Raw genomic sequence first — 24,784 nt, forward strand, 5'->3', positions numbered from 1 at the left:
AGTCTGGACGGGTGGATAAGCTGAGCAGACAATAGGGGAAATTATGGGACAAAGAAACAATATGGCCAGAAAATGTTATTACTATGAACGATGGTGTGTCCGGAGATGTAAAAGAGAAAGATGGCCAGCGCCATTGTACCCGCCAGACTTGTAAGGTGTACTCTTTTGTCACCCTGCAGTGGGAGGGGCAGTCTTCCTGTTTCATGGTTCAAAGCTTCAATGAACCATGACGATATTATAAGGCAGTCATGACTGGGTGCTGATACTTAATTGGACAGACCGATGGGCACAGGTTTTAAAATGAGAATCATGAGTGGCCAGTTATGGAGAATATGCAGTCTGTAGTTGCCAACACACATGTTTACAAGTAAGGGACTACAGCTGTTATTGCTGAAGATGGTTGTCCAACTGGAGGTATAAGGAGCTGGGACATTCATAGCTCATTTGTGGAGCAGCAGTTTCCTTAGAGATCTCAACGACTTATTACAGGGATGTGACAGACATCATTTTCCCCATCTGTCATTTAAACACTTGGGATGAAAAGTTGCTTGTGCTTAGTTGAACATTGGGTTGCTTTAATTCAGGCCTGACAACCTGCGGCCCTCCAGGTGTTGTGAAACTACAAGTCCCAGCATGCTTTGCCAGTAGACAACCTGTTGATAGCTGGAAGGGCATGCTGGGACTTGTAGTGTCACAACATCTGGAGGGCCGCAGGTTGGACAGGCCTGCTTTAATTTATTAACCTCACTTGTTACATAATCTATGTGTGGATAAAACCTATAAAATGGACTTAAGTTTAACCATATTATTCTTAAATAAAGCCATGTGGGTTACATATATTCATCTGATCATCATAGTGGATTACAACATGGTAGGTGTACTGTTTCCTGATCAAAGCATCACCCCCCTCTTACAGACAGGAAGCTAAAAGCAGCTGGAGTCTCTCTGACATCACAATTGACTGGAAGGGGTTAAAAGGGTTAAGTCAATCAGCAACTGATTGGAGCAGCTATTGTTCTCCCTGGAACTGTGTCAGACTCCTGGGGGTAAATGTATCAAGCTGAGAGTTTTCCAGCAAGTTTGAAGAGTGGAGATGTTGCCTATAGCAACCAATCAGATTCTAGCTTTTATTTTGTAGAATGTACTAAATAAACATAGCTAGAATCTGATTGGTTTTTCAAACCCGCCGGAAAACTCTCAGCTTGATACATTTACCCCCTAGACTCCAAAACAGCAGGGAAAACCATGAGGGTAGGACAGCTCTTCACTCCTATCTCCATCCCACTAATACCTCCCAGCCAATCCCAGCATCCATTACCTGTGGATAACCCTGCAGGGAGGGATTCCCAGCATAGGAAATGTCCGTTTAAGAAGGACTGGAGGAGAGACTTCGGGGTGTGTGTCATTTGCTTCTAAAAGCTACTGGCGTTGAAGTTTCGGCTGCTACCAGGGTGCTAAGGATTTTCCCTGGGAGTATTGTGGCTACTGGATTACAAGATTTTCCTGGATTTGCAGACTTGTTTGCTCTGCCGGACTTATTCTATTAATCACAGACATCATCATTCCCCTATAACTTGGACAGGTATATGAAACCTATTTTCGTTATAAACAATTTGGGGTTATTGAACACTGGGGTGTTGCTGAGGGATGGTTGAAGTTTGGTGTACACTGGGTGTTGTTTAAATTATTGTTTGTATATATATATATATATATATATATATATATATATATATATATATATATATATATATATATATATGCTATTGTTTGCATTTAGCTGTAATAAAGATACCGTTGTATCCACACCTTTTATTTTCCTGTGTGATCCTGAACCCCTAGATACCAGGACTTTCCTCTGGGTTTCTACCCTAGCATCCTGGTATTATCACAAGGGACACTTAATAACAAAACGGGATGTGTGTCTGGGAATAGTTATATATGCAGATCATTCAGCGATGACCAGCGCTGCCCTAAGGAAAGCGGCAGCTTTTACTGCATCACAATCTGATATTTCTACATTTGGATAAACAAAGTTTGGTCTTTAATTGTTTTCAAAGAAAAATAATGTGTTTTAATGAGAAGGCAATGACAATAATATCATATATTATATTATAAAGACAGGAGATAACCTTCATGGAAGTTACAACATGAAGAAGAGAGACAGAGAGGTGATATTACATTTTATTGGCCAGAAAATAGGTCATTGTCTAGTATCACAGAGATTGACGGATCCTTCAGTCATTGTCAAGCATGTCTCAGCTGGTGGGTGGATCCATCAGTCATTGTCCAGCATGTCTCAGCTGGTGGGTGGATCCATCAGTCATTGTCCAGCATGTCTCAGCTGGTGGGTGGATCCATCAGTCATTGTCCAGCATGTCTCAGCTGGTGGGTGGATCCATCAGTCATTGTCAAGCATGTCTCAGCTGGTGGGTGGATCCATCAGTCATTGTCCAGCATGTCTCAGCTGGTGGGTGGATCCATCAGTCATTGTCCAGCATGTCTCAGCTGGTGGGTGGATCCATCAGTCATTGTCCAGCATCTCTCAGGTAGTGGGTTCATGTTCAGCAACTATCAGCTCAGGATGGGTGGAAGTTTCTGGAGGTGTAGGAGCGGCAGGAAGGACAGAATGATAAACAAACAGAAGGACGTGGAGACGCCTAATGAGTCAACCAGGAGTCCTGAAACAGCACTGAAACATACTTTACCCAGAACCTCCAGAGACGAGAGGAGACTGTAGTGAGTGGCCTGTGGGAGAGGAGACACAAAATATTCGAGAACAGTAAGAGCAAATCATTAATAAAGATGCTCTTCAGGCAGTTACAGCAGATTACACACTGACATACATACATACACCCACACATACATACATACATACATACATACACCCACACATACATACATACATACATACATACATACATACACACATACATACATACACCCACACATACATACATACATACATACATACATACATACATACATACACACACTCACATACATACACCCACACATACATACATACATACACCCACATACACCCACACATACATACACCCACACATACATACATACATACACCCACACATACATACACACTCACTCACATACATACACCCACACATACACACACACACTCACATACATACATACATACATACATACACCCACACATACATACATACATACATACATACACCCACACATACATACATACATACATACACCCACACATACATACATACACCCACACACTCACATACATACATACATACATACATACATACATACATACATACATACACCCACACACTCACATACATACATACACCCACACATACATACACACATACATACATACACACACTCACATACATACATACATACACACACTCACATACATACACCCACACATACATATACAGATATTCACCCACATACAGAGGCACATTGACACACTCACACTACCCTGTAACATCTACTAAATCCATCTTGCTTCCTTCTGTGTCTAGTCCTGTACTTATATCATCGACAGTTATTTTCAAATGTAATTCAGCTCCCACTGGCCTGTATGATGCACTCAAGCACCTGCAGCATTATAGGCACATGACTATCACTAAACCATGTTCATGTCATGTACAAGCATCGTGACTGTGTGCACTGTAAAGGCCGTGGCCTCTAGTTTCAGTACAGATTGAGATAACGAGCCCAGGATACCTGTATTCCCTTGTCAGCCTGACGAGTGCAGTGCATCATGAGAGTGAAGGTCACTGTAGTAATAACACCCGCCAGGAAATTCTGCAACACCAGAGTGAGGAGGAGACACACTGAGGACACAAAGCGGAGGAATAACAGTCATCTTCACAACAGAATTTAGTAAATGTGTAACGCACGAGCAGGAGTCAGACAGACAGAGAGAGCAGGAGTCAGACAGACAGAGAGAGCAGGAGTCAGACAGACAGAGAGAGCAGGAGTCAGACAGACAGAGAGAGCAGGAGTCAGACAGACAGAGAGAGCAGGAGTCAGACAGACAGAGAGAGCAGGAGTCAGACAGACAGAGAGAGCAGGAGTCAGACAGAGAGAGCAGGAGTCAGTGAGCAGGATCAGTGCAGACAACACAGACAGTAAATACAGACTGGACGTAATCTCAGCATAAAAAGATGCTTTATAGTAATGATATTGCACATAAATAAACACACAAATGCGAATATACCCACATTATCCCGTAGCTGCAGACATCTCCCATCTCACCTTTCACAATACTCGTGTCTCTGCCTAGTGCAGAGAGGAGCATGGTCTGAAACACGAGACCAAAAACCCGTAAAGTGAGCAGTGCCCTCAGGAATGGCTGCAATGACCTATAAGGACAAGAAGAGACCAATTAAAAGTAACCACAAAGAGTATAATGTGCTATAACCATCAAGATGAGGAGATTCAAGAAGAAGAACCTGAAAAACCAATTACTTTGTTTTTTTGAGGAGACTTGTAACGAGCTAAGAGCACTCTACCAAGACACGTTTTTGGAGAATTGAGAGGAGAGAAGTCAGATAACTGCTGAGAAACACAGGGGTACACCAGAGAGGAGATGTGTATGACAATCTGGCTGAGACACACAGGAGAACACCTACGAGGAGATGTATTGGAGAACCCTATGATACAACAAGCAGACCTGAGAGGAAGAACAAACCTATGATGACATAGAAGAACTGTGAGGAGATGTGTAAGAGGACCACGAAGAGAGATAGGTTTTGTCTAGAATGAGACTTGTAGAAAGAACAAGAGACATAATTCTCACACCAAGCTGGAAGTTTCACAAAACATAATGGGCAACATGAAAATCCCTATGTAAGTTGGACTGGAAATTGGAGTCCTATCTGAAAGATTCTTAATTGTAAATAGCTTGAACTGTTATTTAAAACAATAGTTATTCATTTAACCTTGGCAGGTATGTCACAAGACTGTAAGAGGTGGAGGTCCTGGCCTACAAGGTGAGGGCTGGATAAAGACATACCTTCCTTTTCCTAAAAGCATGCCTCCAAGAGCAGATCCAGCAATGGAGACAGTCAATGACAGGATCCCATTCCAGACCCCCAACTCAGCTGGGGAGACCCCCTGATCCAGTAGCAAAAGAGGAACCATACTGAGAGAGCCCTGCTCACCTATGAAGTAATAGCAAACAATACATAACCTGCTACACACACACTAATGATATGTTATATGTTTGTAGTTAGTTTAATCACAACAAACTGAGGTATTTTAAGGGACAATATTCAGGATTACTTGGTACGCAATAAAATTATTAGTGGGAATCAACATGGATTTGTGAGGGATAGGTCATGTCAAACTAATCTAATTAGTTTCTACGAGGAAGTTATTGGGAACTTAGACCAGGGCAGGACAGTAGATGTGGTCTACTTAGATTTTGCAAAGGCCTTTGATACAGTGCCACACAAGAGGTTGGTTTACAAAATAAGGGAACTGGATCTAGGAATCAAAATTTGTACTTGGATCGCAAACTGGTTAGAGAATAGGGAACAGAGAGTTGTGATAAATGGAACATTTTCGAATTGGTCAAAAGTCTTAAGTGGAGTACCTCAAGGTTCCGTGCTGGGACCAATCCTTTTTAATATATTTATTAATGACCTTGGTGATGGTTTAGAGAGTAAAGTTTCTATTTTTGCAGATGACACTAAACTCTGTAAGGTAATAAAATCAGAGCAAGATGTAGCTTCTCTACAGAGGGACTTACATAAACTGGAGGATTGGACGGCCAAATGGAATATGAGGTTTAACACAGATAAATGTAAGGTTATGCATTCAGGGATCAAAAACAAGAACGCAATCTATAAATTAAATGGAATTAATTTGGGAGAATCTATAATGGAAAAGGATTTGGGAGTGCTCGTAGACAGTAGACTTAGCAATAGTGCTCAATGTCAAGCAGCAGCTGCAAGGGCAAACAAAGTATTGGCATGCATAAAAAGGGGCATAGATGCAAGGGAAGACAGTGTAATTTTGCCACTGTATAAATCGTTGGTAAGACCTCATCTTGAATATGGAGTACAGTTCTGGGCAACACTCTATAAAAAAGATACTTTGGAACTAGAAAGGGTTCAGAGAAGGGCGACAAAATTGATAAAGGGTATGGAGTCATTAAGTTATGAGGAAAGGTTAGCCAGTTTAGGCATGTTTACTTTAGAAAAGAGGCGTCTAAGGGGAGATATGATTACTATGTACAAATACATTAAGGGTCAATACAAAGAACTTTCATGGGAACTTTTTACACCAAGGACCATACACAGGACACGTGGTCATCCCCTAAGGTTAGAGGAGAGGAAATTTCACAACCAGCAAAGGAAGGGGTTCTTTACAGTAAGGGCAGTCAAGATATGGAATTCACTACCAGGGAAGGTTGTGATGGCAGATTCAATAGATATGTTTAAGAAAGGGTTAGACAAATTTTTAGCGGAAAGGTGTATGCAGGGATACGACCGTTAATTAAAATGAAGAATAGTAGTGGATATAGGGTAAACATAGGACTGCAATATTGAGTCTGGGGGGATTTTCACAATTGAAACAGATTGGCGGTTGCTTACTCTGGATTAATTTCAAATATAAGTGCAGGATCGCAGGAGATCCAAAATAGGTTGAACTTGATGGACTGGTGTCTTTTTTCAACCTCATCAACTATGTTACTATGTTACTAGGTTCAGCTTCATGTACTAATAATATAATATATAACACACATGTATGTCTGCGACAGATCTGTCCCAAACTCACCCAGTTTGTAGATTAGCACATAGACAATGGTCCAGACTGTCCCTGGGACTTGGAGAACTCTCCACACGACATCTCCCAGACTTGGTCTTCTCAGTGTGCCCTTCGAGTTTCCTCGATGGCTTGACTCTTCTCCTTTAAAGGCTTTTGCCCACCAAACACACAGCACGGCCAGCAAGTATCCGACTGCAAGAAGCAGAAAGACCATTCTCCAGCCCAGAAGATCAAGCAAGGCAAGAGCTCCCCCTCCGGCCAATACTGATCCCAGTTTGTAAGCCACCACTTGGAGAGAGTTGCCCAGCCCCACTTGCTCCTGGGTCAGCACTGCCACGGACACTGCATCTAATGCCACGTCCTGCATTGAGGCGAGAATATGCATGAACAGGAGAAGCCAGGCTAGGGACCTGAAAGCAGTTCCAGGGGGGAGTAGGGAACAAAGAAGGCAACATAAGCACAGACCTCCTGTACTAAGCATGAGCCAAGTCCGACGGCTCCATAATCCATCCACCAATGGAGACCACAACACCTTCAGCAGCCACGGCAAGTACAAGACCCTTGTTAGGCCGATGTGAGATAGTGAGAGTCCCTGAGTCCGAAGGAGAACAGGAAAAAGACCAGACTGAAGACCATATGGGAATCCCTGGACCAGATAGAGGACACCCAGGGGGATGTAAGGACTGGACATGACTTTGCACTTTGGCATTGTGGCATCATGGCCAAAAAACTGGAACACAGAGACAAAAACCTTTATAATGTAAAAATAAATAACTGCGAGATACCTCACAATCACAGACTAGGAAACCTTTCAAATGCAGTCATTTTAAATAAAAACAAACACTTAGAAAAGGAAAGAAAAATCATTCTAATTTAGAGGCCCTCTTAAGGCCGTGAAGGAGCCAACTTGCAGGGTGAAGGTTTACAGAAATAGGAGCAGATTGATATATTTTCCATAGTGCGGAACGGATTACTTCAATATATAATATTAAACCAACACACCAGCTTGTATTGTACAATAGACTAATGTTTTGTTTCCCCTGCATTAAAAAGAGAAAGGACCAAATTAGGTTGTGCACATGCTTATAGAGCCCTCACTAGACTCTTAGGGATAGATTTACTAAGCTGCGGGTTTGAAAAAGTGGGGATGTTGCCTATAGCAACCAATCAGATTCTAGCTGTCATTTTGTAGAAAGCACTAAATAAATGAAAGCTAGAATCTGATTGGTTGCTATAGGCAACATCCACACTTTTTCAAACCTGCAGCTTAGTAAATCTAGCCCTTAATGTAAGCAAGACATTCTTACCCCATATGCTACCTGCCGAGACCTCAAAGTGCACCAGTTCCGTAGTCACTGTATGAGAAGCACAATGACTGAAACCTACAGTCAAGTCCATAAATATTGTAACATCGACACAATTCTCATATTTTGGGCTCTGTACACCACCACAATGGATTTGAAATGAAACTAACAAGATGTGCTTTAACTGCAGACTTTCAGCTTAAATTTGAGGGTATTTACATCCAAATCAGGTGAACAGTGTAGGAATTACAACGGTTTCTATATGTGCCTCCCACTTTTTAAGGGACCAAAAGTAATGTATAAGAATAAGTATAAGAAGCATGTGACTGACACCTAGAGCACAGATACTAACTATACCATCTGTCCTGTCCTCCTGTAGTGACTGTATGAGAAGTGTGCGACTGACAGCTAGTGTACAGGTACTATAATATCCCTCCTGTATTCCTGCTGTCAGTCACCAGTGCTTCCTCCTGTAGTGACTGTATGAGGAGTATGTGACTGACACCTGGGGGTAAATTTATCAAGCTGCAGATTTGTGAAAGTGGAGATGTTGCCTATAGCAACCAATCAGAAGAAGAACAGACTACATGTCATGCACACAATATAATGGGTATAAAAGAAAAAAATGCAGAAAGAGAAAACTAACCACAGTCTCAGGTGCTCATGTGAAGTGTCTGCAGACTGGAGGCAGCCATGTTTGTATGTCATGTAGCACATGATGCCAGGTCAGAGGACGTTCCTGGTGGCCATCTTTGTACACCCAGCTGCTGTGTAGTCAGAGACTGAGAAGTAGTGTCAGGTGGTATCCACGTTTGCACGAGTCATGTGACACGTCCTGCAGGGTCAGAGAGAGATCCTGGCGGCCATCGTGGCACACCCAGCGGCTGTGGAGTCAGACAGACACTGAGAAGCAGTGGCAGGTGGTATCCATGTTTGCACGAGTCATGTGACACGTCCTGCAGGGTCAGAGAGAGGTCATGGCGGCCATCTTGGTACACCCAGCGGCTGTGGAGTCCGACAGACACTGAGAAGCAGTGGCAGGTGGTATCCATGTTTGCACGAGTCATGTGACACGTCATGCAGGGTCACGGCGGCCATCTTGGTACACGCAGTGGCTGGGAGTCAGACAGACACTGAGAAGCAGTGGCAGGTGGTATCCATGTTTGCACGAGTCATGTGACACGTCCTGCAGGGTCACAGAGAGGTCACAGCGGCCATCTTGGTACACGCAGTGGCTGTGGAGTCAGACAGACACTGAGAAGCAGTGACAGGTGGTATCCATGTTTGCACGAGTCATGTGACACGTCCTGCAGGGTCACGGCGGCCATCTTGGTACACGCAGTGGCTGTGGAGTCAGACAGACACTGAGAAGCAGTGGCAGGTGGTATCCATGTTTGCATGAGTCATGTGACACGTCCTGCAGGGTCACGGCGGCCATCTTGGTACACGCAGTGGCTGTGGAGTCAGACAGACACTGAGAAGCAGTGGCAGGTGGTATCCATGTTTGCACGAGTCATGTGACACGTCCTGCAGGGTCAGAGAGAGGTTCTGGCGGCCATCTTGGTACACGCAGCGGCTGTGGAGTCAGACAGACACTGAGAAGCAGTGGCAGGTGGTATCCATGTTTGCACGAGTCATGTGACACGTCCTGCAGGGTCACGGCGGCCATCTTGGTACACGCAGTGGCTGTGGAGTCAGACAGACACTGAGAAGCAGTGGCAGGTGGTATCCATGTTTGCACGAGTCATGTGACACGTCCTGCAGGGTCAGAGAGAGGTTCTGGCGGCCATCTTGGTACACCCAGCGGCTGTGGAGTCAGACAGACACTGAGAAGCAGTGGCAGGTGGTATCCATGTTTGCACGAGTCATGTGACACGTCCTGCAGGGTCAGAGAGAGGTTCTGGCGGCCATCTTGGTACACCCAGCGGCTGTGGAGTCAGACAGACACTGAGAAGCAGTGGCAGGTGGTATCCATGTTTGCACGAGTCATGTGACACGTCCTGCAGGGTCAGAGAGAGGTCATGGCGGCCATCTTGGTACACGCAGTGGCTGTGGAGTCAGACAGACACTGAGAAGCAGTGGCATGTGGTATCTATGTTTGCATGAGTCATGTGACACGTCCTGCAGGGTCAGAGAGAGGTTCTGGCGGCCATCTTGGTACACCCAGCGGCTGTGGAGTCAGACAGACACTGAGAAGCAGTGGCAGGTGGTATCCATGTTTGCACGAGTCATGTGACACGTCCTGCAGGGTCAGAGAGAGGTCATGGCGGCCATCTTGGTACACGCAGTGGCTGTGGAGTCAGACAGACACTGAGAAGCAGTGGCAGGTGGTATCCATGTTTGCACGAGTCATGTGACACGTCCTGCAGGGTCACAGAGAGGTCACGGCGGCCATCTTGGTACACGCAGCGGCTGTGCAGTCAGACAGACACTGAGAAGCAGTGGCAGGTGGTATCCATGTTTGCACGAGTCATGTGACACGTTCTGCAGGGTCACAGAGAGGTCACGGCGGCCATCTTGGTACACGCAGCGGCTGTGCAGTCAGACAGACACTGAGAAGCAGTGGCAGGTGGTATCCATGTTTGCACGAGTCATGTGACACGTTCTGCAGGGTCACAGAGAGGTCACGGCGGCCATCTTGGTACACGCAGTGGCTGTGGAGTCAGACAGACACTGAGAAGCAGTGGCAGGTGGTATAATGAGTTGAGGTTGGTAGATGACAGCAAAAAGTAAAGAACCCGGTTCCCAGTACTCGTGGCTTCCCACCCTGTCCGGCTGTGTAATCTGCCTTTTATCCGCCCTGGAATGTTTCGTCTGGGTTAATGCCTTAAACGTTTCTATAGCCCTTAGTTATTGGGTTAGGCCGGTAATTAGGTTTACGGTTATGTGGGTTAGGGTAAAGGATTGGGTTAGAGGTTAGGGTTATTAGGGTTTAGAGTTAGGGTTAATGTTTGTAGGTTAGGGTTAGAGTAAAAAAAACACTTTTAAATCTAAAAAAAAGAAGTGAAAAATTAAAAGACTAAACTAAAAAGTGCCACTATACACAAACTGAACACTTTCAGTGGAGGGGGCATAGAGGGGAGGGGAGCAGGCTAGACTAGTTTTTTAGTGCCATTACTCCCACAGCGCTCTCTATACCCCAAGGTGATCGGTCTCCCCCAACTTGTGTTCAGAGAAACAGATTTTACGTTAAGTACAAAATTCTCATTTTATACAGAACAAAATTAAAAAAACGAAAATATAAACAAAGTCAAATCACAATTCCAGTTCTTTCTGAGATGCAAATTTCATAAGGAGTGCACATATAATATCCAGCAGAAAACAGTGTCCATAAGGACATCTAGACTAAAGTGCAACAAAAACCAATATGCAGTTCTACCTCACTTCCTGATCACACAGAAGATAGAAACCCCTGAACCCGGTACATGGGTGCTCAGTGTCAGCACACAAACAAGATGGTATATAGGGTGAATGAGGGGGACCCAGCCAGGAAGAACACTCAATCTGGGTCAAAATCTGCCACCAACTTCGTATATAGACTTTGCCCAGCGAGACCAGAAGAAAATGTTTTTTATTACAGTCAAATATTAGCTAAAAGGGTGCACATCCCCCCCCCCTTAGATATCACAGATGTTTAGTCAGTTTCTACACTCACAGAAAATCACTTATTGTGTCTTGTACAGTTCTGATAAATTCGGGTTCAAGGCATGAAAACAAATATCTCAGCGGCATCTCCCTCTTTCTGGAAAAACTTACCTTCTCAGTAAGTGTCATATTATCATCATCATCGTTTATTTGTAAGACGCCACCAATTCCTATGTGCTGGACAGTTAGGGTACAAATAACATGGGCAATAATAACATATAAACATAATTACAAAATATGGGGGTGCAAATAGAAATATAAAATCGTGCAAGTACAAATTCCGTATGTACAAGTTAAAAGGAAAATTATAATATTAGCACACAGAAAATAAACATAAAGACATAACAGATGCATTTGAGGTAGACCAGAAAATGCAGAGATGAGACATTGGGTAAGGAGGGCCCCTCGTGACAGCTTAAAATATTTGTAGTTTTGTGTGACCTGTATTAAAGTTAAAATCACTCTCCCAGACACACCCTACTTATATGGAGCAACTTTGCAATATTTATCTGTAATCTTACAAGTTACCTTCACACCACAGACAGTGTGTGTGTCTGCTCAATGCAGTGCTGAAAGGGTTGTTGACTTGTGTATAAATAAGGCTTATTGTGAAACAAAACAGTCTGGAATGGTATTCACAAATCACGAGCTCCCCTTAAAATTTTATGAGAAATCTAAATAATGGAGACACAGTTTTTCTTTTTTCCTTTGTCGTAGTCTACGGCTCAGTTTGGCAGTAAAGATGAGATTCTATTGACGTTGTAAAAACACGAAGGGATTTGTGACTGTCAGACCTCCAGGTAAGAATTAGGGAAATATTTTGTACAAAGAGCAGTATATACTTGTTTGAAAGAAAAAATTAAAACAAGTAAAAACTATATATATATTTATTTGTAAAGGTTTGTGAATATGTGGAATCTGATTACTCTATAGAATAAGTTGATTATATTATTATACAACCATTCTCCGTATTGTATCATTGTAGCAGCTATTTTAATATGTCTGTTTTCCAATCATTATCTTTCGTAAGAGGCTTACAGGAGCAATGGGACATGTCCCTGCTTCCTCCAGTGGATTGGAGACACAGTAAGAACAGAATAACTTCCTTCTGAAGCCCCCTCTCCCCGGATAATACTAGATAATCCATTTTAGCTATGTCCTTAGGAGGTGGATCTATGACCAGTCTTCTGGGCCTGTAACGGTTTTATTTATTTTTACCTTTAGGCACTTCTTTGCTGTTCACCTCCCTTGTACCCTGCCTTGGGCAGGAAGACAGGCGTGTGAGGTTTTTTTATCTCACCCCTAAAAACGTTACAATGCTCCCTTCTCTGGCATCGTTGGCCAGAACTGTCTCCACCCTCCCCTCCCCCAGGGCTGAAACTCTTCCTCTTCTTTGGCTTCCAGAAAAGTTCCAGAGGAAAACCGTAGCATGTTCCCATGGAGCGGTGCAATGCCACTCACTGCTCCTTGATGCATGTAGAACAGATCTTCTCTGCCCAACCTTATTCACCACATAGTGACACTCAGCCACCACTGCAGGTTCCTGCTGGCCATCTGCTTTGCTCTCCAGCTGCTAAAGCTGCTGTGTTCACTGCATCACATATTGGGTCCTGCCAGGACAAGCTCGAGCCCCTTCCTGGCTCCTCCCTGGGAGTGTTTGTGTATAATGCAGGTTTGGGCAGGTTTTATTGTATGCACTTTGGATTTCTTGTTGTCCTATTTCAGACACGACGTCTGACCCTAGAGATGAATCTCCCTGGTAAAGGCCTCCACCTGCACTTTTTGTTTATTTTGCCTGTTGCCTCTATATAACTAAGCTACTCCCTGGACAGGAAGAACCTCTCTGTGCCGTTTGCATGCACCTCTACCCTGCATTACCTACTGATAGCTGCTCCTGATCTCAGTCACCAGCATGGATGAGAGACGTGGCAAAGTCCCTAGATAGTGTTTTCAAACTGAACAAATTTAGGCATTTGAAAATGGATCCTTCTTGGGTGGAAAATCCTTTCTGGGAATGCTTGTCTTTGGGTCTGAGCTTGATAAAAATATCAGAGAGGAGAGGGGGAGAAGTATTTTCTTAAAATACAACAAAAAGTGTAACCAGGCTGTTGTTTTGCATCTTTTGCAAACAATTAATAAAACATCAATAGTTAAACTAGAAAACAGTCTCCCGTCTCTGGCATGGGGCATGGTGAATTCTTCATCAAACCCAAGCTGGTTTGTCAGGTCAAGGGATGAGGCTTGAAGCTGGTACCTGACAAGCCCTCCTCTGCAAGACTACTTAACCTCTCACATCTTAGTTGCTTTCCATAGGAGACAGGCTCCGTTTGTTTCAGGAGCAGCAATGCTTCAGTCTGGCTGGAGGTCTCCTCGAGGAACATCATTGAATTTGCCTCAGACAGATTCTCGGTTAATTTCCATCAAAGCCCGAAGTGCCGTTGGCTCTATTCAAAGCTCTCTCAAGAGGCTGTGGCTCCAGTACCACAAATGGAACATTTCAAGGGCCATTACTCTAACCTATTTTTTGCCCACAAAGGAGGGATTATACTGTCATTTCTTACACCTGAAATTCCCTCATTGCATTCATGAGGACCTTCCCTTTAAAGATCCATGTGTTGTATCGGTGTCCATGGGGCAGGGAGAATTTCTCTCTGTTCAGGTCTTTTCAGTCATCATCTGAATTCTATTACTCGTATCCAGGGTTTGGCTCATCCTTTCATTCCATACTATTTTCCAGTGTAACCCTGGAACCTGAACCAGGTGCTTTGAGTGTTACAGGATAGTCTGAACCTTAGAGCTGCTGACATAAAGGTTTGCCTCATGCCAATCACATCAGCCAGGAGAGGATTTGACCTGGCGGCCCCCTTTTGCAAGGTTTTGTTTCTTGGTTTCCCCAAGACAAGGAGGTGCTTTGGCAGGTTCCTGACTTTCTTTCCAAGATGGTATCTTTCACTTGTATTGGGATATGGTCCTGCACAACACTCAAGCCTTACCTGCATCTGTTCAGCTGCTCTGACTTCCTTGCCTCATCAGTTGGGATGACTCTGCCCAAGTTATGACGTTCTGGGCTTTTCAGAGTCAAACCTTTCTGAAAACCAAGGAGGAGATGTGGTCTTCCATGAATGCTTTCATCGACTATCACAATTCCATTCAGTGATATTTGCAGGCACCAGCTTTGAACATAGGCTGCTGCAGTGTTTAGTGGCTTTTGGTCTGTGTTGCTTCCTATGGACTGCTTGGGATGTCCCAACATTCCTGTGTTCCCCAATTTCACCAATTTTTATTTTAGATTTTTGTACTTATGGTTGAATCCGTTTTTTGTGTAGTTAATTTGTTGGATACAAGCCTTTTTCATCTGTTGGTTAATGTCTTCTGTTTGTTTTTTTTGTTTTTTAATCTTATTCACTAAGCAGCGGTTCCAACAAACTGACAATTCTCGACGGTTTTATTTTATTAAAGACAAATCCCGACGGACTTTGCATGGTGCGTGGGCGACCACTGAGCCTCTGCATAGTACGCGGACGACGGCTGAGCCTCTGCATGGTACGCGGACGATGGCCGAGCCTCTGCATAGTACGCGGACGATGGCCGAGCCTCTGCATAGTACGCGGACGATGGCCGAGCCTCTGCATAGTACGCGGGCAACTGCCGAGCCTCTGCATAGTACGCGGACGATGGCCGAGCCTCTGCATAGTACGCGGGCAACTGCCGAGCCTCTGCATAGTACGCGGACGATGGCCGAGCCTCTGCATAGTACGCGGACGATGGCCGAGCCTCTGCATAGTACGCGGGCAACTGCCGAGCCTCTGCATAGTACGCGGACGACGGCCGAGCCTCTGCATAGTACGCGGGCAACCGCCGAGCCTCTGCATAGTACGCGGACGATGGCCGAGCCTCTGCATAGTACGCGGACGATGGCCGAGCCTCTGCATAGTACGCGGACGATGGCCGAGCCTCTGCATAGTACGCGGACGACGGCCGAGCCTCTGCATAGTACGCGGACGATGGCCGAGCCTCTGCATAGTACGCGGACGATGGCCGAGCCTCTGCATAGTACGTGGACGATGGCCGAGCCTCTGCATAGTACGCGGGCAACCGCCGAGCCTCTGCATAGTACGCGGACGATGGCCGAGCCTCTGCATAGTATGCGGACGATGGCCGAGCCTCTGCATAGTACGCGGACGATGGCCGAGCCTCTGCATAGTACGCGGGCAACTGCCGAGCCTCTGCATAGTACGCGGACGACGGCCGAGCCTCTGCATAGTACGCGGGCAACCGCCGAGCCTCTGCATAGTACGCGGACGATGGCTGAGCCTCTGCATAGTACGCGGACGATGGCCGAGCCTCTGCATAGTACGCGGACGATGGCCGAGCCTCTACATAGTACGCGGACGACGGCCAAGCCTCTGCATAGTACGCGGGCAACTGCCGAGCCTCTGCATAGTACGCGGACGACGGCCGAGCCTCTGCATAGTACGCGGACGACGGCCAAGCCTCTGCAACAGGGGTGGCTGACTAGTCAGAAACTAAGAGCCAAAACATATCTACAGATACCGTGAAGGGCAGACTTATAGCTATACATAGTATAAACACATGCATACTTATCGTACGTACGTACGTACATAGAAAATAAAACATAATTTACAATATCTTGCTAAGTGAAGAAGAAAATATCCAATATTGCTAAAATGTTCATAATAATCATCACTGGGCACTGATAGTAGTTGTAGTGATTGGGTTGAAAAGAGATTTAAATGTTTTTAAAAGTAGTTTGCGGTTAGAAGCCTGAGCACAGATGAGAAATTAGAATTATGTTTGCTTAGCAGTGTTCAGAGCACTTCAGTAGGAGGGGTAGATAGCGCTATATGTGAGGAAATCATTAGAAGCATTGTCAGACTGGGGCGTGAAGGGCCCATCGGGGGACTGCAGTGGTAGGGGCCCATGAAAAATTGTGTGTGCACCACTGCAAAGAGGCGTGGCCAGCCACCATGTAGTCACGTCTGCCACTATAACTGGTGTGGTCAACCCACAAGATATATTTTATTCTTTTCTTTTGGTACTTGTTAATTATACGGAAGCCACTGTAGCTCCTCAGCGCTGCGTTGCTTCTTACACTTGAAATGCTTTATTCAAATCCACTGCTGCTGGCCTCAAGTTAGTGAGTAAGTTATTACATCAGTCAGACAGCAGGTTTAAAAACATCAGTTCAAGTAGAAGTAGCAGCATAGTGCTGGCAAGCTACAGTGGCATCCAAACCAGGAGAAAAAAAATAAACTTTATTCATTTAAATAAATTTAAGTTAAAAAAAACAACATTTTATATACGTTATATATTATCAATGTTTTAAAATATTTTGCACCTGAAAGGCAATTTTTATTTCTACTGTTGTCTTGTTCTCCTGTTTGAAAGACCTGAAGGTCCTGTTTCTGGGCTACGCTGCTCCCAAAGATGTCTATCCCTGTCTGTGTCCGCTACAATCTCAGAGTAATGAGTTTATTGGTAAAAAACACAAACCCTTGTTTACTGTCCACTTACAGGGACAATGCTGAATGCATTTCTTAAAATAGTATTTTATAAAGTTAGGTTTGGTACAGGCAGCATTGTATCAGAAACATATCTATTTTGTATTTGCATCTTAATTCGGCAACTGTTGGGTGCTGTTTAGTTACAGCATGAGGGGGATAGTTAATTGTACATTGACTCAGCAGGTGTTTTAGCAGTTTCTCTGAGCTGCATGGCTGATACTCACCCATAAAGCAGCACAGTGGGTGGTCATTTATCAAAACTGGCGCACAGAAAACTTTCCAAGCATCCAAAATAACCCATAGCAACAAACAGTTGTTTACTGTTATTTTTTAACTGTTATTTAGAAAATGTTTGATTTCTACAGAACATTAATTTTTCTGCATTTACCCCCCCAATGTGATTAGAGTGAAGCAGAAAGAGGCTCGGGTGTGTATTCAATAGCCCCACTGAGTGGCTCGCTGTAGAGCTTAAAAGCAAGAAACAAAGAAATAAACTTTTCTGTATTGCTTAGTATTCATATTTTCAATTAATTTCTCAAATGCCAAAGTCCTCAGAAATACCATCCCCACTGATGCTTTGTTTGTGTTTTGTAGATGAAGAGCTGGAGATGACGCGTATGGCTGTGTGATTTGAGTTAGAAGACCTCAGCTTGAGACCAGATCCAGAACCGCTTCTAATGGAAATGATTCATGCAGTAAGTGGTCTCTATCTGTCGTGGCTACGTATCTAGGGCAGCACCGAGATGGCTTCTATCCTGGATGATCAAGGCCAGATGCCAATGCATCACCTACACAATATGGCCGTGTGATATGCTGGGGGTGATAAACTTCAAATATTACAATACAGATGTCAGTGCTGTGATTTGCATTTGGTTGGTGACTATGTTTATGTAGAATGGTGGAAACAATGACACCTACAGTTTTTAAAATGTCTCTCAGTCCACATATATTTAAAACCACCATGTCCTAAAAAAGCATTTTTACAATTAGTTTCTTATTACCTTTGTACCTTCATGGACCAGTTGATGTCACATGACTTTATATAATAAAGTCTATGGACCAGAAGTGTCACATGGATTTATAAAATGAAATCTATGGACCATCAGTGTCGCAGGAATTTATAATATAAAGTCTATGACCAGCAGTGTCACTTTAATTTGTAATAAAAAATCTAGTGACCAGCAGTGTTCCATGAATTTACAATATGAAGTCTATGGACCAGTAGTGGCACCTGAATTTACAATATGAGGTCTATGGACCAGCATTGTCACCTGAATTACAAAATGAGGTGTGTGGACCAGCACTGTCTTATGAATACATATATATAATACAAGTTAACCCGTGCATGATACTCATGCATTCTAGTCAAATCAAGCTACTTAAGGTGTTAAAAAGGTTCTTGTCATCTTCATCGCCACACACACACGCCGCTAGGCTTTTATATATTAGATAATGCTAAGAATTTAGTAGGTCAGTGTAGTATATAACTCCGCCCAGCAGGTGGCGCTGCAGCTTGAGCACTCTGTCACCCAGTAGTTTTTACACACACACACACACACACACACACACACACACACACACACACACACACACACACACACACACACACACACACACACACACACACACACACACACACACACACAGCATGTGTGTTTATGAGGTAAAATTACCTCACGAAAATTAGTTTGACCCCTCAACTGGTAAATTTAGCCTTTACTACCTCTCCCACGGGGGGAAGGAGGGATGATGGAAGTTAACTGACTTTACTATTATCATTTTTTTGTCAAATAATGTCAGTATACCAAATTTCTGGTCAATTGGATGAGCCCTTTCTGAGAAAATAGTTTTTTCCACACACACACGCCGCTAGGCTTATATATATTAGATATTGACGAGCAGTGTTACATGAATATATAATTAAGAACTGAGAGATGAAAAAAGCTCGAAGGCAATGTAAAAGCTGAGGCTGTATCTTTAAACTGGATTATTCTGGGGGGTATTGGTGAAAAATGGTGAATTTTGGTCCTTTGGGGGGTATCTGTGAAAATTGGTGAAATTTGGTCCTTTGACCAAGCAGAGCCATAACTTATACCCAGGCAGAGTCGTAACTTATAATTCTAGCGCCTGTGACGAGAAAGACAAATGCCGGCCTCCTAGCCCTCAGTTTTAACCAGATTAACCTAAAATATTTCTAAATTGCGCCCCCCTTCAGTGTTGCGCCCTGGGCGGACGCCCCTGTCGCACAGCCTTATTTAAGGCCCTGTACCCAAGTGTCCCGCTGGTTCTAACGGTTACCCCAGGAAACTACGTGGGAGGTTCATTGTCCGTTTTCTAATTACAGGTTGCAACTTGTCCCTGTTTAAAATAATCTGTATCTAAAACCTTCCCATTATACTGCTAGCTGTCATCATAGAAACGCAGAGAACATGAATGGTATGTGGTGATTTTATATATATATATATATTTATACTTTTTAAAAAACATTTGTAATGTGCAAATTTTATTGTGTTCTGTTTCTCACTGTATATTGTACAATTTATATATATTTTCAGCCTTACTCAGACTGATGGCATTTTATGGACTGCTAAATGTATGTAGAGCTACTTGTACGGCCACCTATGCGGATAAAATACGTTACTGCAAAACCTTCCAAAACGGTAGGAACGTGTTATGCTTTTATCTAAGCTGTAATGAGACGTGTAATAGATTTAGATCAGTATTAAGCCAATACCTATAGCCACATGGCAGGGTTTTAAAGAATTTTTTATATATATGTATATAAATACACAACATAGATATAACTAGATATAACTAACTAGATATAACTAGATATAACTGAAGGTGAGGGGCTTAGGGATAAAGTGGAGGATCCCCCTGCATAGACATAGGACCTGCTCTGCTACATTGGAAGTACATGCAGGCATGTGGCAGGGAATTTGGCTTTGGCTATAGTTCACACAGTATGTGTAACAGTTTACCATGCAGGAGGTTCATGGTTTGAATCCTGGCTAGGACAAGAATTACATTTTTATTTTTCATGTAGATAAATGTGTGTGTATATGTACACTGCATTGGAGTTGGGTTTAGGGTTAGGGGGTTAGGGTTATGGGGGTTAGGGGTTAAGGTTAGGGTTAGTCCATATTAGGGTTAGGGTTAGGGGTTATGTTAGGGTTAGGGGTTAGTCCATATCAGGGTTAGGGTTTGGTTTAGGGGTTAGGGTTAGGGTTTAGGGTTAGGGTTTAGGTTAGGGGTAGGGTTTGGGTCTAGGGTTAGGGTTTGGGTTATGGTTATGGTTAGGGTTAGGGGTTGGGGTTAGGGTTTAGGGGTATGGTTAGGGTTTGGGGTAGGGTTTAGGGCAGTGATGGCTAACCTTTTCAGCTTGGTGTGTCGAAAATCGGAAAAAAGTGTTGCCGTCCTTGGGTCGTGTGTCACTTCAAGAAATTTTCATAATTTGGTGATATTTACAGCCCTAATAAAGAAAGAGTTATATTTTTAATATATTTGTACTATTTATTAGTTCGAAAAGCAAAAACAAATAATGATTTACCTTAGTGACTTTTCTGTTGCTGAATTGCATTTGATAGATATTCAATTGCAGGTTTGTATTTTGTGCACTTCAGGGCCAAGCAAGCGCTGCTAACTTCATCTGTCAGTCTGTTTCTTTTATTTGTTTTAATATTATTTAATGCTGAGAATAAAGTCTCACAAAAGTATGTTGAGGGAAAAATTGTGAGCAAAGCCATTCCTAGATTTTTCAGGGTGCTAAAAGTGTCTGGTAATCTGTTCCAAGCACTCCAAATTTCCTAAGGAAAGTTTGCTAGATCCTTATTCTCAAGAAAAACCTTAATTTCTGAAAAGCACTCCACAAATCGCTCGAGTACTTTCCCTCGGCTCAGCCACCTCACATTATTGAACATCAACAGTCCACTGTAGGTTGAATCAACTTCCTGTAAAAGTGCAGTAAATTCTCGCTTGTGAAGTGGTCGAGCAGCTATGAAATTCACTATTTTTGTTACAACTGACATTAAATCATTTAATTCTGTGAATCCTGCCTTGGCACACAACACCTCCTGATGGATAATACAATGAAAAGGCACAAGTGGACGTCCAATAGCTTCCATAAACAACTTCACAAATCCTACACTTTTTCCCACCATATTGGGTGCCCCACCTGTCGTCACTGACACAGCTTTACACATATCAATGCTTAGGTCACGGAATGTTTGTATAACAACCTTACATATTTCCTTCCCTGATGTACTTATTGGCACTGATTCTAACTTTATCAACTCTTCTCTCATTGTGAGACCATCTGAATATCTAGCAATAATGGCCAAACGAGCATTTGATGTGACATCAGTAGTTTCATCAAGAGAAATTGAAAAATATTTACAATTATCTAAGTCTCCTTTTAATTGATGCTGTATGTTTGTGTTCAATCTCATTATTCTGTCTTTGATGACATTTCTACTGATTGGTAGCTCAGAAATTCGCTTAATAATAGCATTTTTATTTGGCATATTGTGAAATAAAATTGGTGCACACCTTAGAAGAGTTTCTTTAATAAATTCTCCTTCACTGAGGGCTTTTCCATGCTGAGCTATGGAGTGAGCAACGCATAAACTTGCTGATGTTCAATTTGTAGAGCCTCTTACAAATTTAAGGAGGGAATTTGATTGGCTCTTATAGAGGTGTAACTGTCTAGAAATGTATTCCTTCCTATCATCCAGACTTTTTTCCAAGAGCTGGCGATGATTAGTTTCAAAATGTCTATTTATGTTCCACGTTCTGCTTACTACTGTCTCATTACATCTCTTTATCATTCAATCTTGCTTTTTTATGTTTTGGATTCTCCACCTCAGAGCTGCAACAATACATAAATAAAAATCGGCATTTTCTATAAAAGGTTAATTCATAAATTAACTTATATTATTTTGTACCAGGAGTCAGTACAACAACACTGTTACAGAGGTAATTAAAAACCTATTGACTGCTTTATTACCTCTGTCACGGTGTTGTTGGACAGACTCCTGTACAAAATCATTTAAAGCACTACACTACGTACTCCCTTCTGTAACTAGCAGTAGGCAGGCACGTACCTGTAGCACTTTTGGCAGAACTCAGCAAGTCTGTAGAGCAGGAACTAGACTGGGCTTGGAACAGTAGAAGAGGCTCCAGATGACAGGACAGGAAAAACACAGCCTCCAGAAGAAGAACCCTGGAGAAAGATAAGTCAAGATGATGGCTGTTAAAAGGGACTATTGCACTCCCTCTTACTAAACCACGCATCTAAACATAAGAAAAACAGCGCTGTGGGTAGTAGAGTGTATAAAAATTTATATAATTGATAATATCTCTAAAAATATATGTATATATATATAAAAAAAAAAATCTTAACTAATAATAGTAAAATTCATTTCATTACCCACCTTTGGCCATTTTCATTTCTCCCTCCGACAGCCATTGCCCCCACCCCCTGCAGCTATTTTTCCTTACTTCACCCTGCAGATATTTTCATTACCCCCTCTGCATGTATTTTCATTACCCCCCTGTAGCCATTGACACCCCCCTTTAGACATTTTTCCTTACTTCATCCTGCTGATATTTTCATTACCCCCCCCTGCATTTAGCCATTCTTCCTTACTCTCCCCTGCAGATATTTGCATTACCCCCTTCTACAGTCATTGTACCCTCTGCAGGTATTTCTTCCCCCCCCCAGCCAGTTTTAGTTGTCCCCCCACAGTTATTTCCTTGTCTCTCTTACAGCCCAGTATTTTTTTGTAATTTTTTAGCCATTGAAACCCCCCCCCCCCCCCCCTGCGCAGGTATTTCCTTACCTGCTATTTGCTCGCCGCCTCATGAAGAAAGACCGTGCAGCCGACTACGCGGATGCGCGTGATGTCATCACGTCACATCGGAAGCGCTGGAAGCGCTGGGAGGGAGGGGAAGCGCCAGTCACAGCTGAGAGGAGCCGGATGCATCGTGGGCAGGAGGAAGTCGGGAGCTGCCAATCTAGCACATCCAGAAGCGCCGGCCCTGCGTGTCAGCCCAATTGCCTCAGCGTGTCACCAGTGACACGCGTGTCATAGGTTAGCCATCACGGGTTTAGGGTAAGGTTTAGGGTTTGGGTTATGGTTAGGGGTTAGGGTTGGGTTAGGGTTTAAGGGTATGGTTAGGGTTAAGGTTATTAGGGTTAGGGTAGGGTTAGGGACATATTAGGGTTAGGGTTATAGTTAAGGTTAGGGTTTAGTGTTAGGGTTTAGCGTTTAATGTTAGGGTTTAGGGTTAGGGTTTATAGTTAGGATATTAGATTTAGGGTTAGCGTTTTAGGTTAAGGTTAGGGTTAGGTTAGGGTTTGGGTTAAGGGTTAGGATGGGTTAGGGGTTAGGGACATATTAGGGTTAGGGGTAGGGTTAGGGTATTAGGGTTAGGGGTTAGGGTTAGGGTTAAGACATATTAGGGTTAGGGTTAGGACATATTAGGGTTGGGGTTAGGGGGTTAGGGTTAGGGGGTTAGGATTAGGGGCTTAGGGTTTAGGGTTAGGGATTAGGGTCAGGGGTTAGGGTTAGGACAAATTAGGGTTAGGGGTTAGGGTTAGGACATATTAGAGTTTTGGTTAAGGGTTAGGGTTAGGGTTAAGAGTTGTGGTTAGGGTTAGTGGGTTAGGGGTTAGAGTTAGGGTTGGGGTTAGGGGTTAGGGGTAGGGGTGAGGGTTAGGGGTTGGGGGTAGGGGTTAGGGGTTTGGGTTAGAAGTTGGGGTTAGGGGTTAGGGTTAGGGGTTGGGGTGAGGGTTAGGGGTTAGGGTTAAGTTTTAGGGGTTGTGGTTGGGGTTGTTAGGGGTTAGGGTTAGGGTTAAGGTAGGGGTTAGGGTTAGGTTTAAGGTTAGGGTTAGGGTTTGGGTAGGGGTTAGGGTTTAGGGGTTGGGGTTAGAGTTAGGGGTTGGGGTTAGGGGTTAGGGTTAAGAGTTAGGGTTAGTGGGTTGGGGTTAGAGGGTTAGGGGGTTTGGGTTGGGGTTAGGGGTTAAGGTTAGGGCTTAGGGTTAGGGTTTGGGGGTTAGGGTTTAGGTTTAGGGTAAGGGGTTAGTGGGTTGGGTTATGGTTAGGGGTTTATGTTAGGGTTAGGGTTAAGGTTTTAGAGTTAGGGTTTGGGTTAGGGTTTGGGTTAGGGTTAGGGGTTAGAGTTAGGGTTGGGGTTAGGGGTGAGGGGCTTAGGGATAAAGTGGAGGGTTAGGGGTAGAGGTAGGGTTAGGGGGTAGGGTTAGGGGTTTGGGTTAGGGGGTTAGGGTGTTAGGGTTACGGGGTTAGGGTTTAGGGGTTAGGGTTGGGTTAGGGTTGGGTTAGGGATAGGGTTAGGGATAGGGTTTGGGTTAGGGATAGGGTTTGGGTTAGGGTTAGGGGTTAGGGTTAGGGGTTAGGGTTAGAGTTAGGGTTAGAGTTAGGGTCAGGGGGTTAGGGGTAGGGGTTAGGGTATTAGGGTTAGGGGTTAGGGTTTAGGGTTAGGGTTTGGGGTTAGGGTGTTAGGGTTAGGGGGTTAGGA

General features: G+C 43.7%; 2 protein-coding genes and 1 long non-coding RNA gene across 8 annotated transcripts in view; 2 read left to right on the forward strand and 1 right to left on the reverse strand.

The window, feature by feature from the left end:
- Window positions 1–2,222: 2,222 nt before the first annotated feature.
- Window positions 2,223–8,954, reverse strand: SLC33A2 (solute carrier family 33 member 2). 4 transcript variants are annotated; one of them, XM_075211499.1, is made up of 6 exons: window positions 8,722–8,946; window positions 6,781–7,501; window positions 5,012–5,159; window positions 4,252–4,358; window positions 3,718–3,827; window positions 2,223–2,745 (listed from the first exon to the last, which is right to left on the reverse strand). In XM_075211499.1, the coding sequence occupies exons 2-6, from the start codon at window positions 7,478–7,480 to the stop codon at window positions 2,572–2,574; spliced, it is 1,239 nt and encodes a 412-aa protein (XP_075067600.1). In that variant the 5' UTR covers window positions 7,481–7,501; window positions 8,722–8,946; the 3' UTR covers window positions 2,223–2,571. The 4 variants fall into 4 exon arrangements, with proteins under 4 accessions (XP_075067600.1, XP_075067603.1, XP_075067601.1 ...); XM_075211502.1 differs by lacking the exon at window positions 8,722–8,946 and having other exon boundaries at window positions 6,781–7,132; window positions 7,237–7,368; XM_075211500.1 differs by having other exon boundaries at window positions 2,661–2,745; window positions 4,218–4,358; window positions 8,722–8,954.
- Window positions 8,955–10,721: 1,767 nt separating this feature from the next.
- On the forward strand, window positions 10,722–20,395 carry LOC142157995 (uncharacterized). Of its 3 annotated transcripts, none has more exons than XR_012692703.1 (5): window positions 10,722–10,783; window positions 11,759–11,838; window positions 12,438–12,520; window positions 17,840–17,940; window positions 19,801–20,395. It is a non-coding gene; the product is annotated as an uncharacterized LOC142157995 (long non-coding RNA). The 3 variants fall into 3 exon arrangements; XR_012692704.1 differs by lacking the exon at window positions 10,722–10,783 and adding an exon at window positions 17,130–17,204 and having other exon boundaries at window positions 11,020–11,838; XR_012692702.1 differs by lacking the exon at window positions 10,722–10,783 and having other exon boundaries at window positions 11,020–11,838.
- Window positions 20,396–23,106: 2,711 nt separating this feature from the next.
- The window catches only part of PPP1R16A (protein phosphatase 1 regulatory subunit 16A), a 5,999-nt gene continuing 4,321 nt past the window's right edge, over window positions 23,107–24,784 (forward strand). Inside the window, 1 exon segment of the mRNA XM_075211454.1 lies at window positions 23,107–23,290. Coding sequence (XP_075067555.1) covers window positions 23,107–23,290 — 184 coding nt within the window.

Source organism: Mixophyes fleayi, chromosome 5 (genome assembly GCF_038048845.1).
Source record: "Mixophyes fleayi isolate aMixFle1 chromosome 5, aMixFle1.hap1, whole genome shotgun sequence".
NCBI lineage: Eukaryota > Metazoa > Chordata > Amphibia > Anura > Limnodynastidae > Mixophyes > Mixophyes fleayi.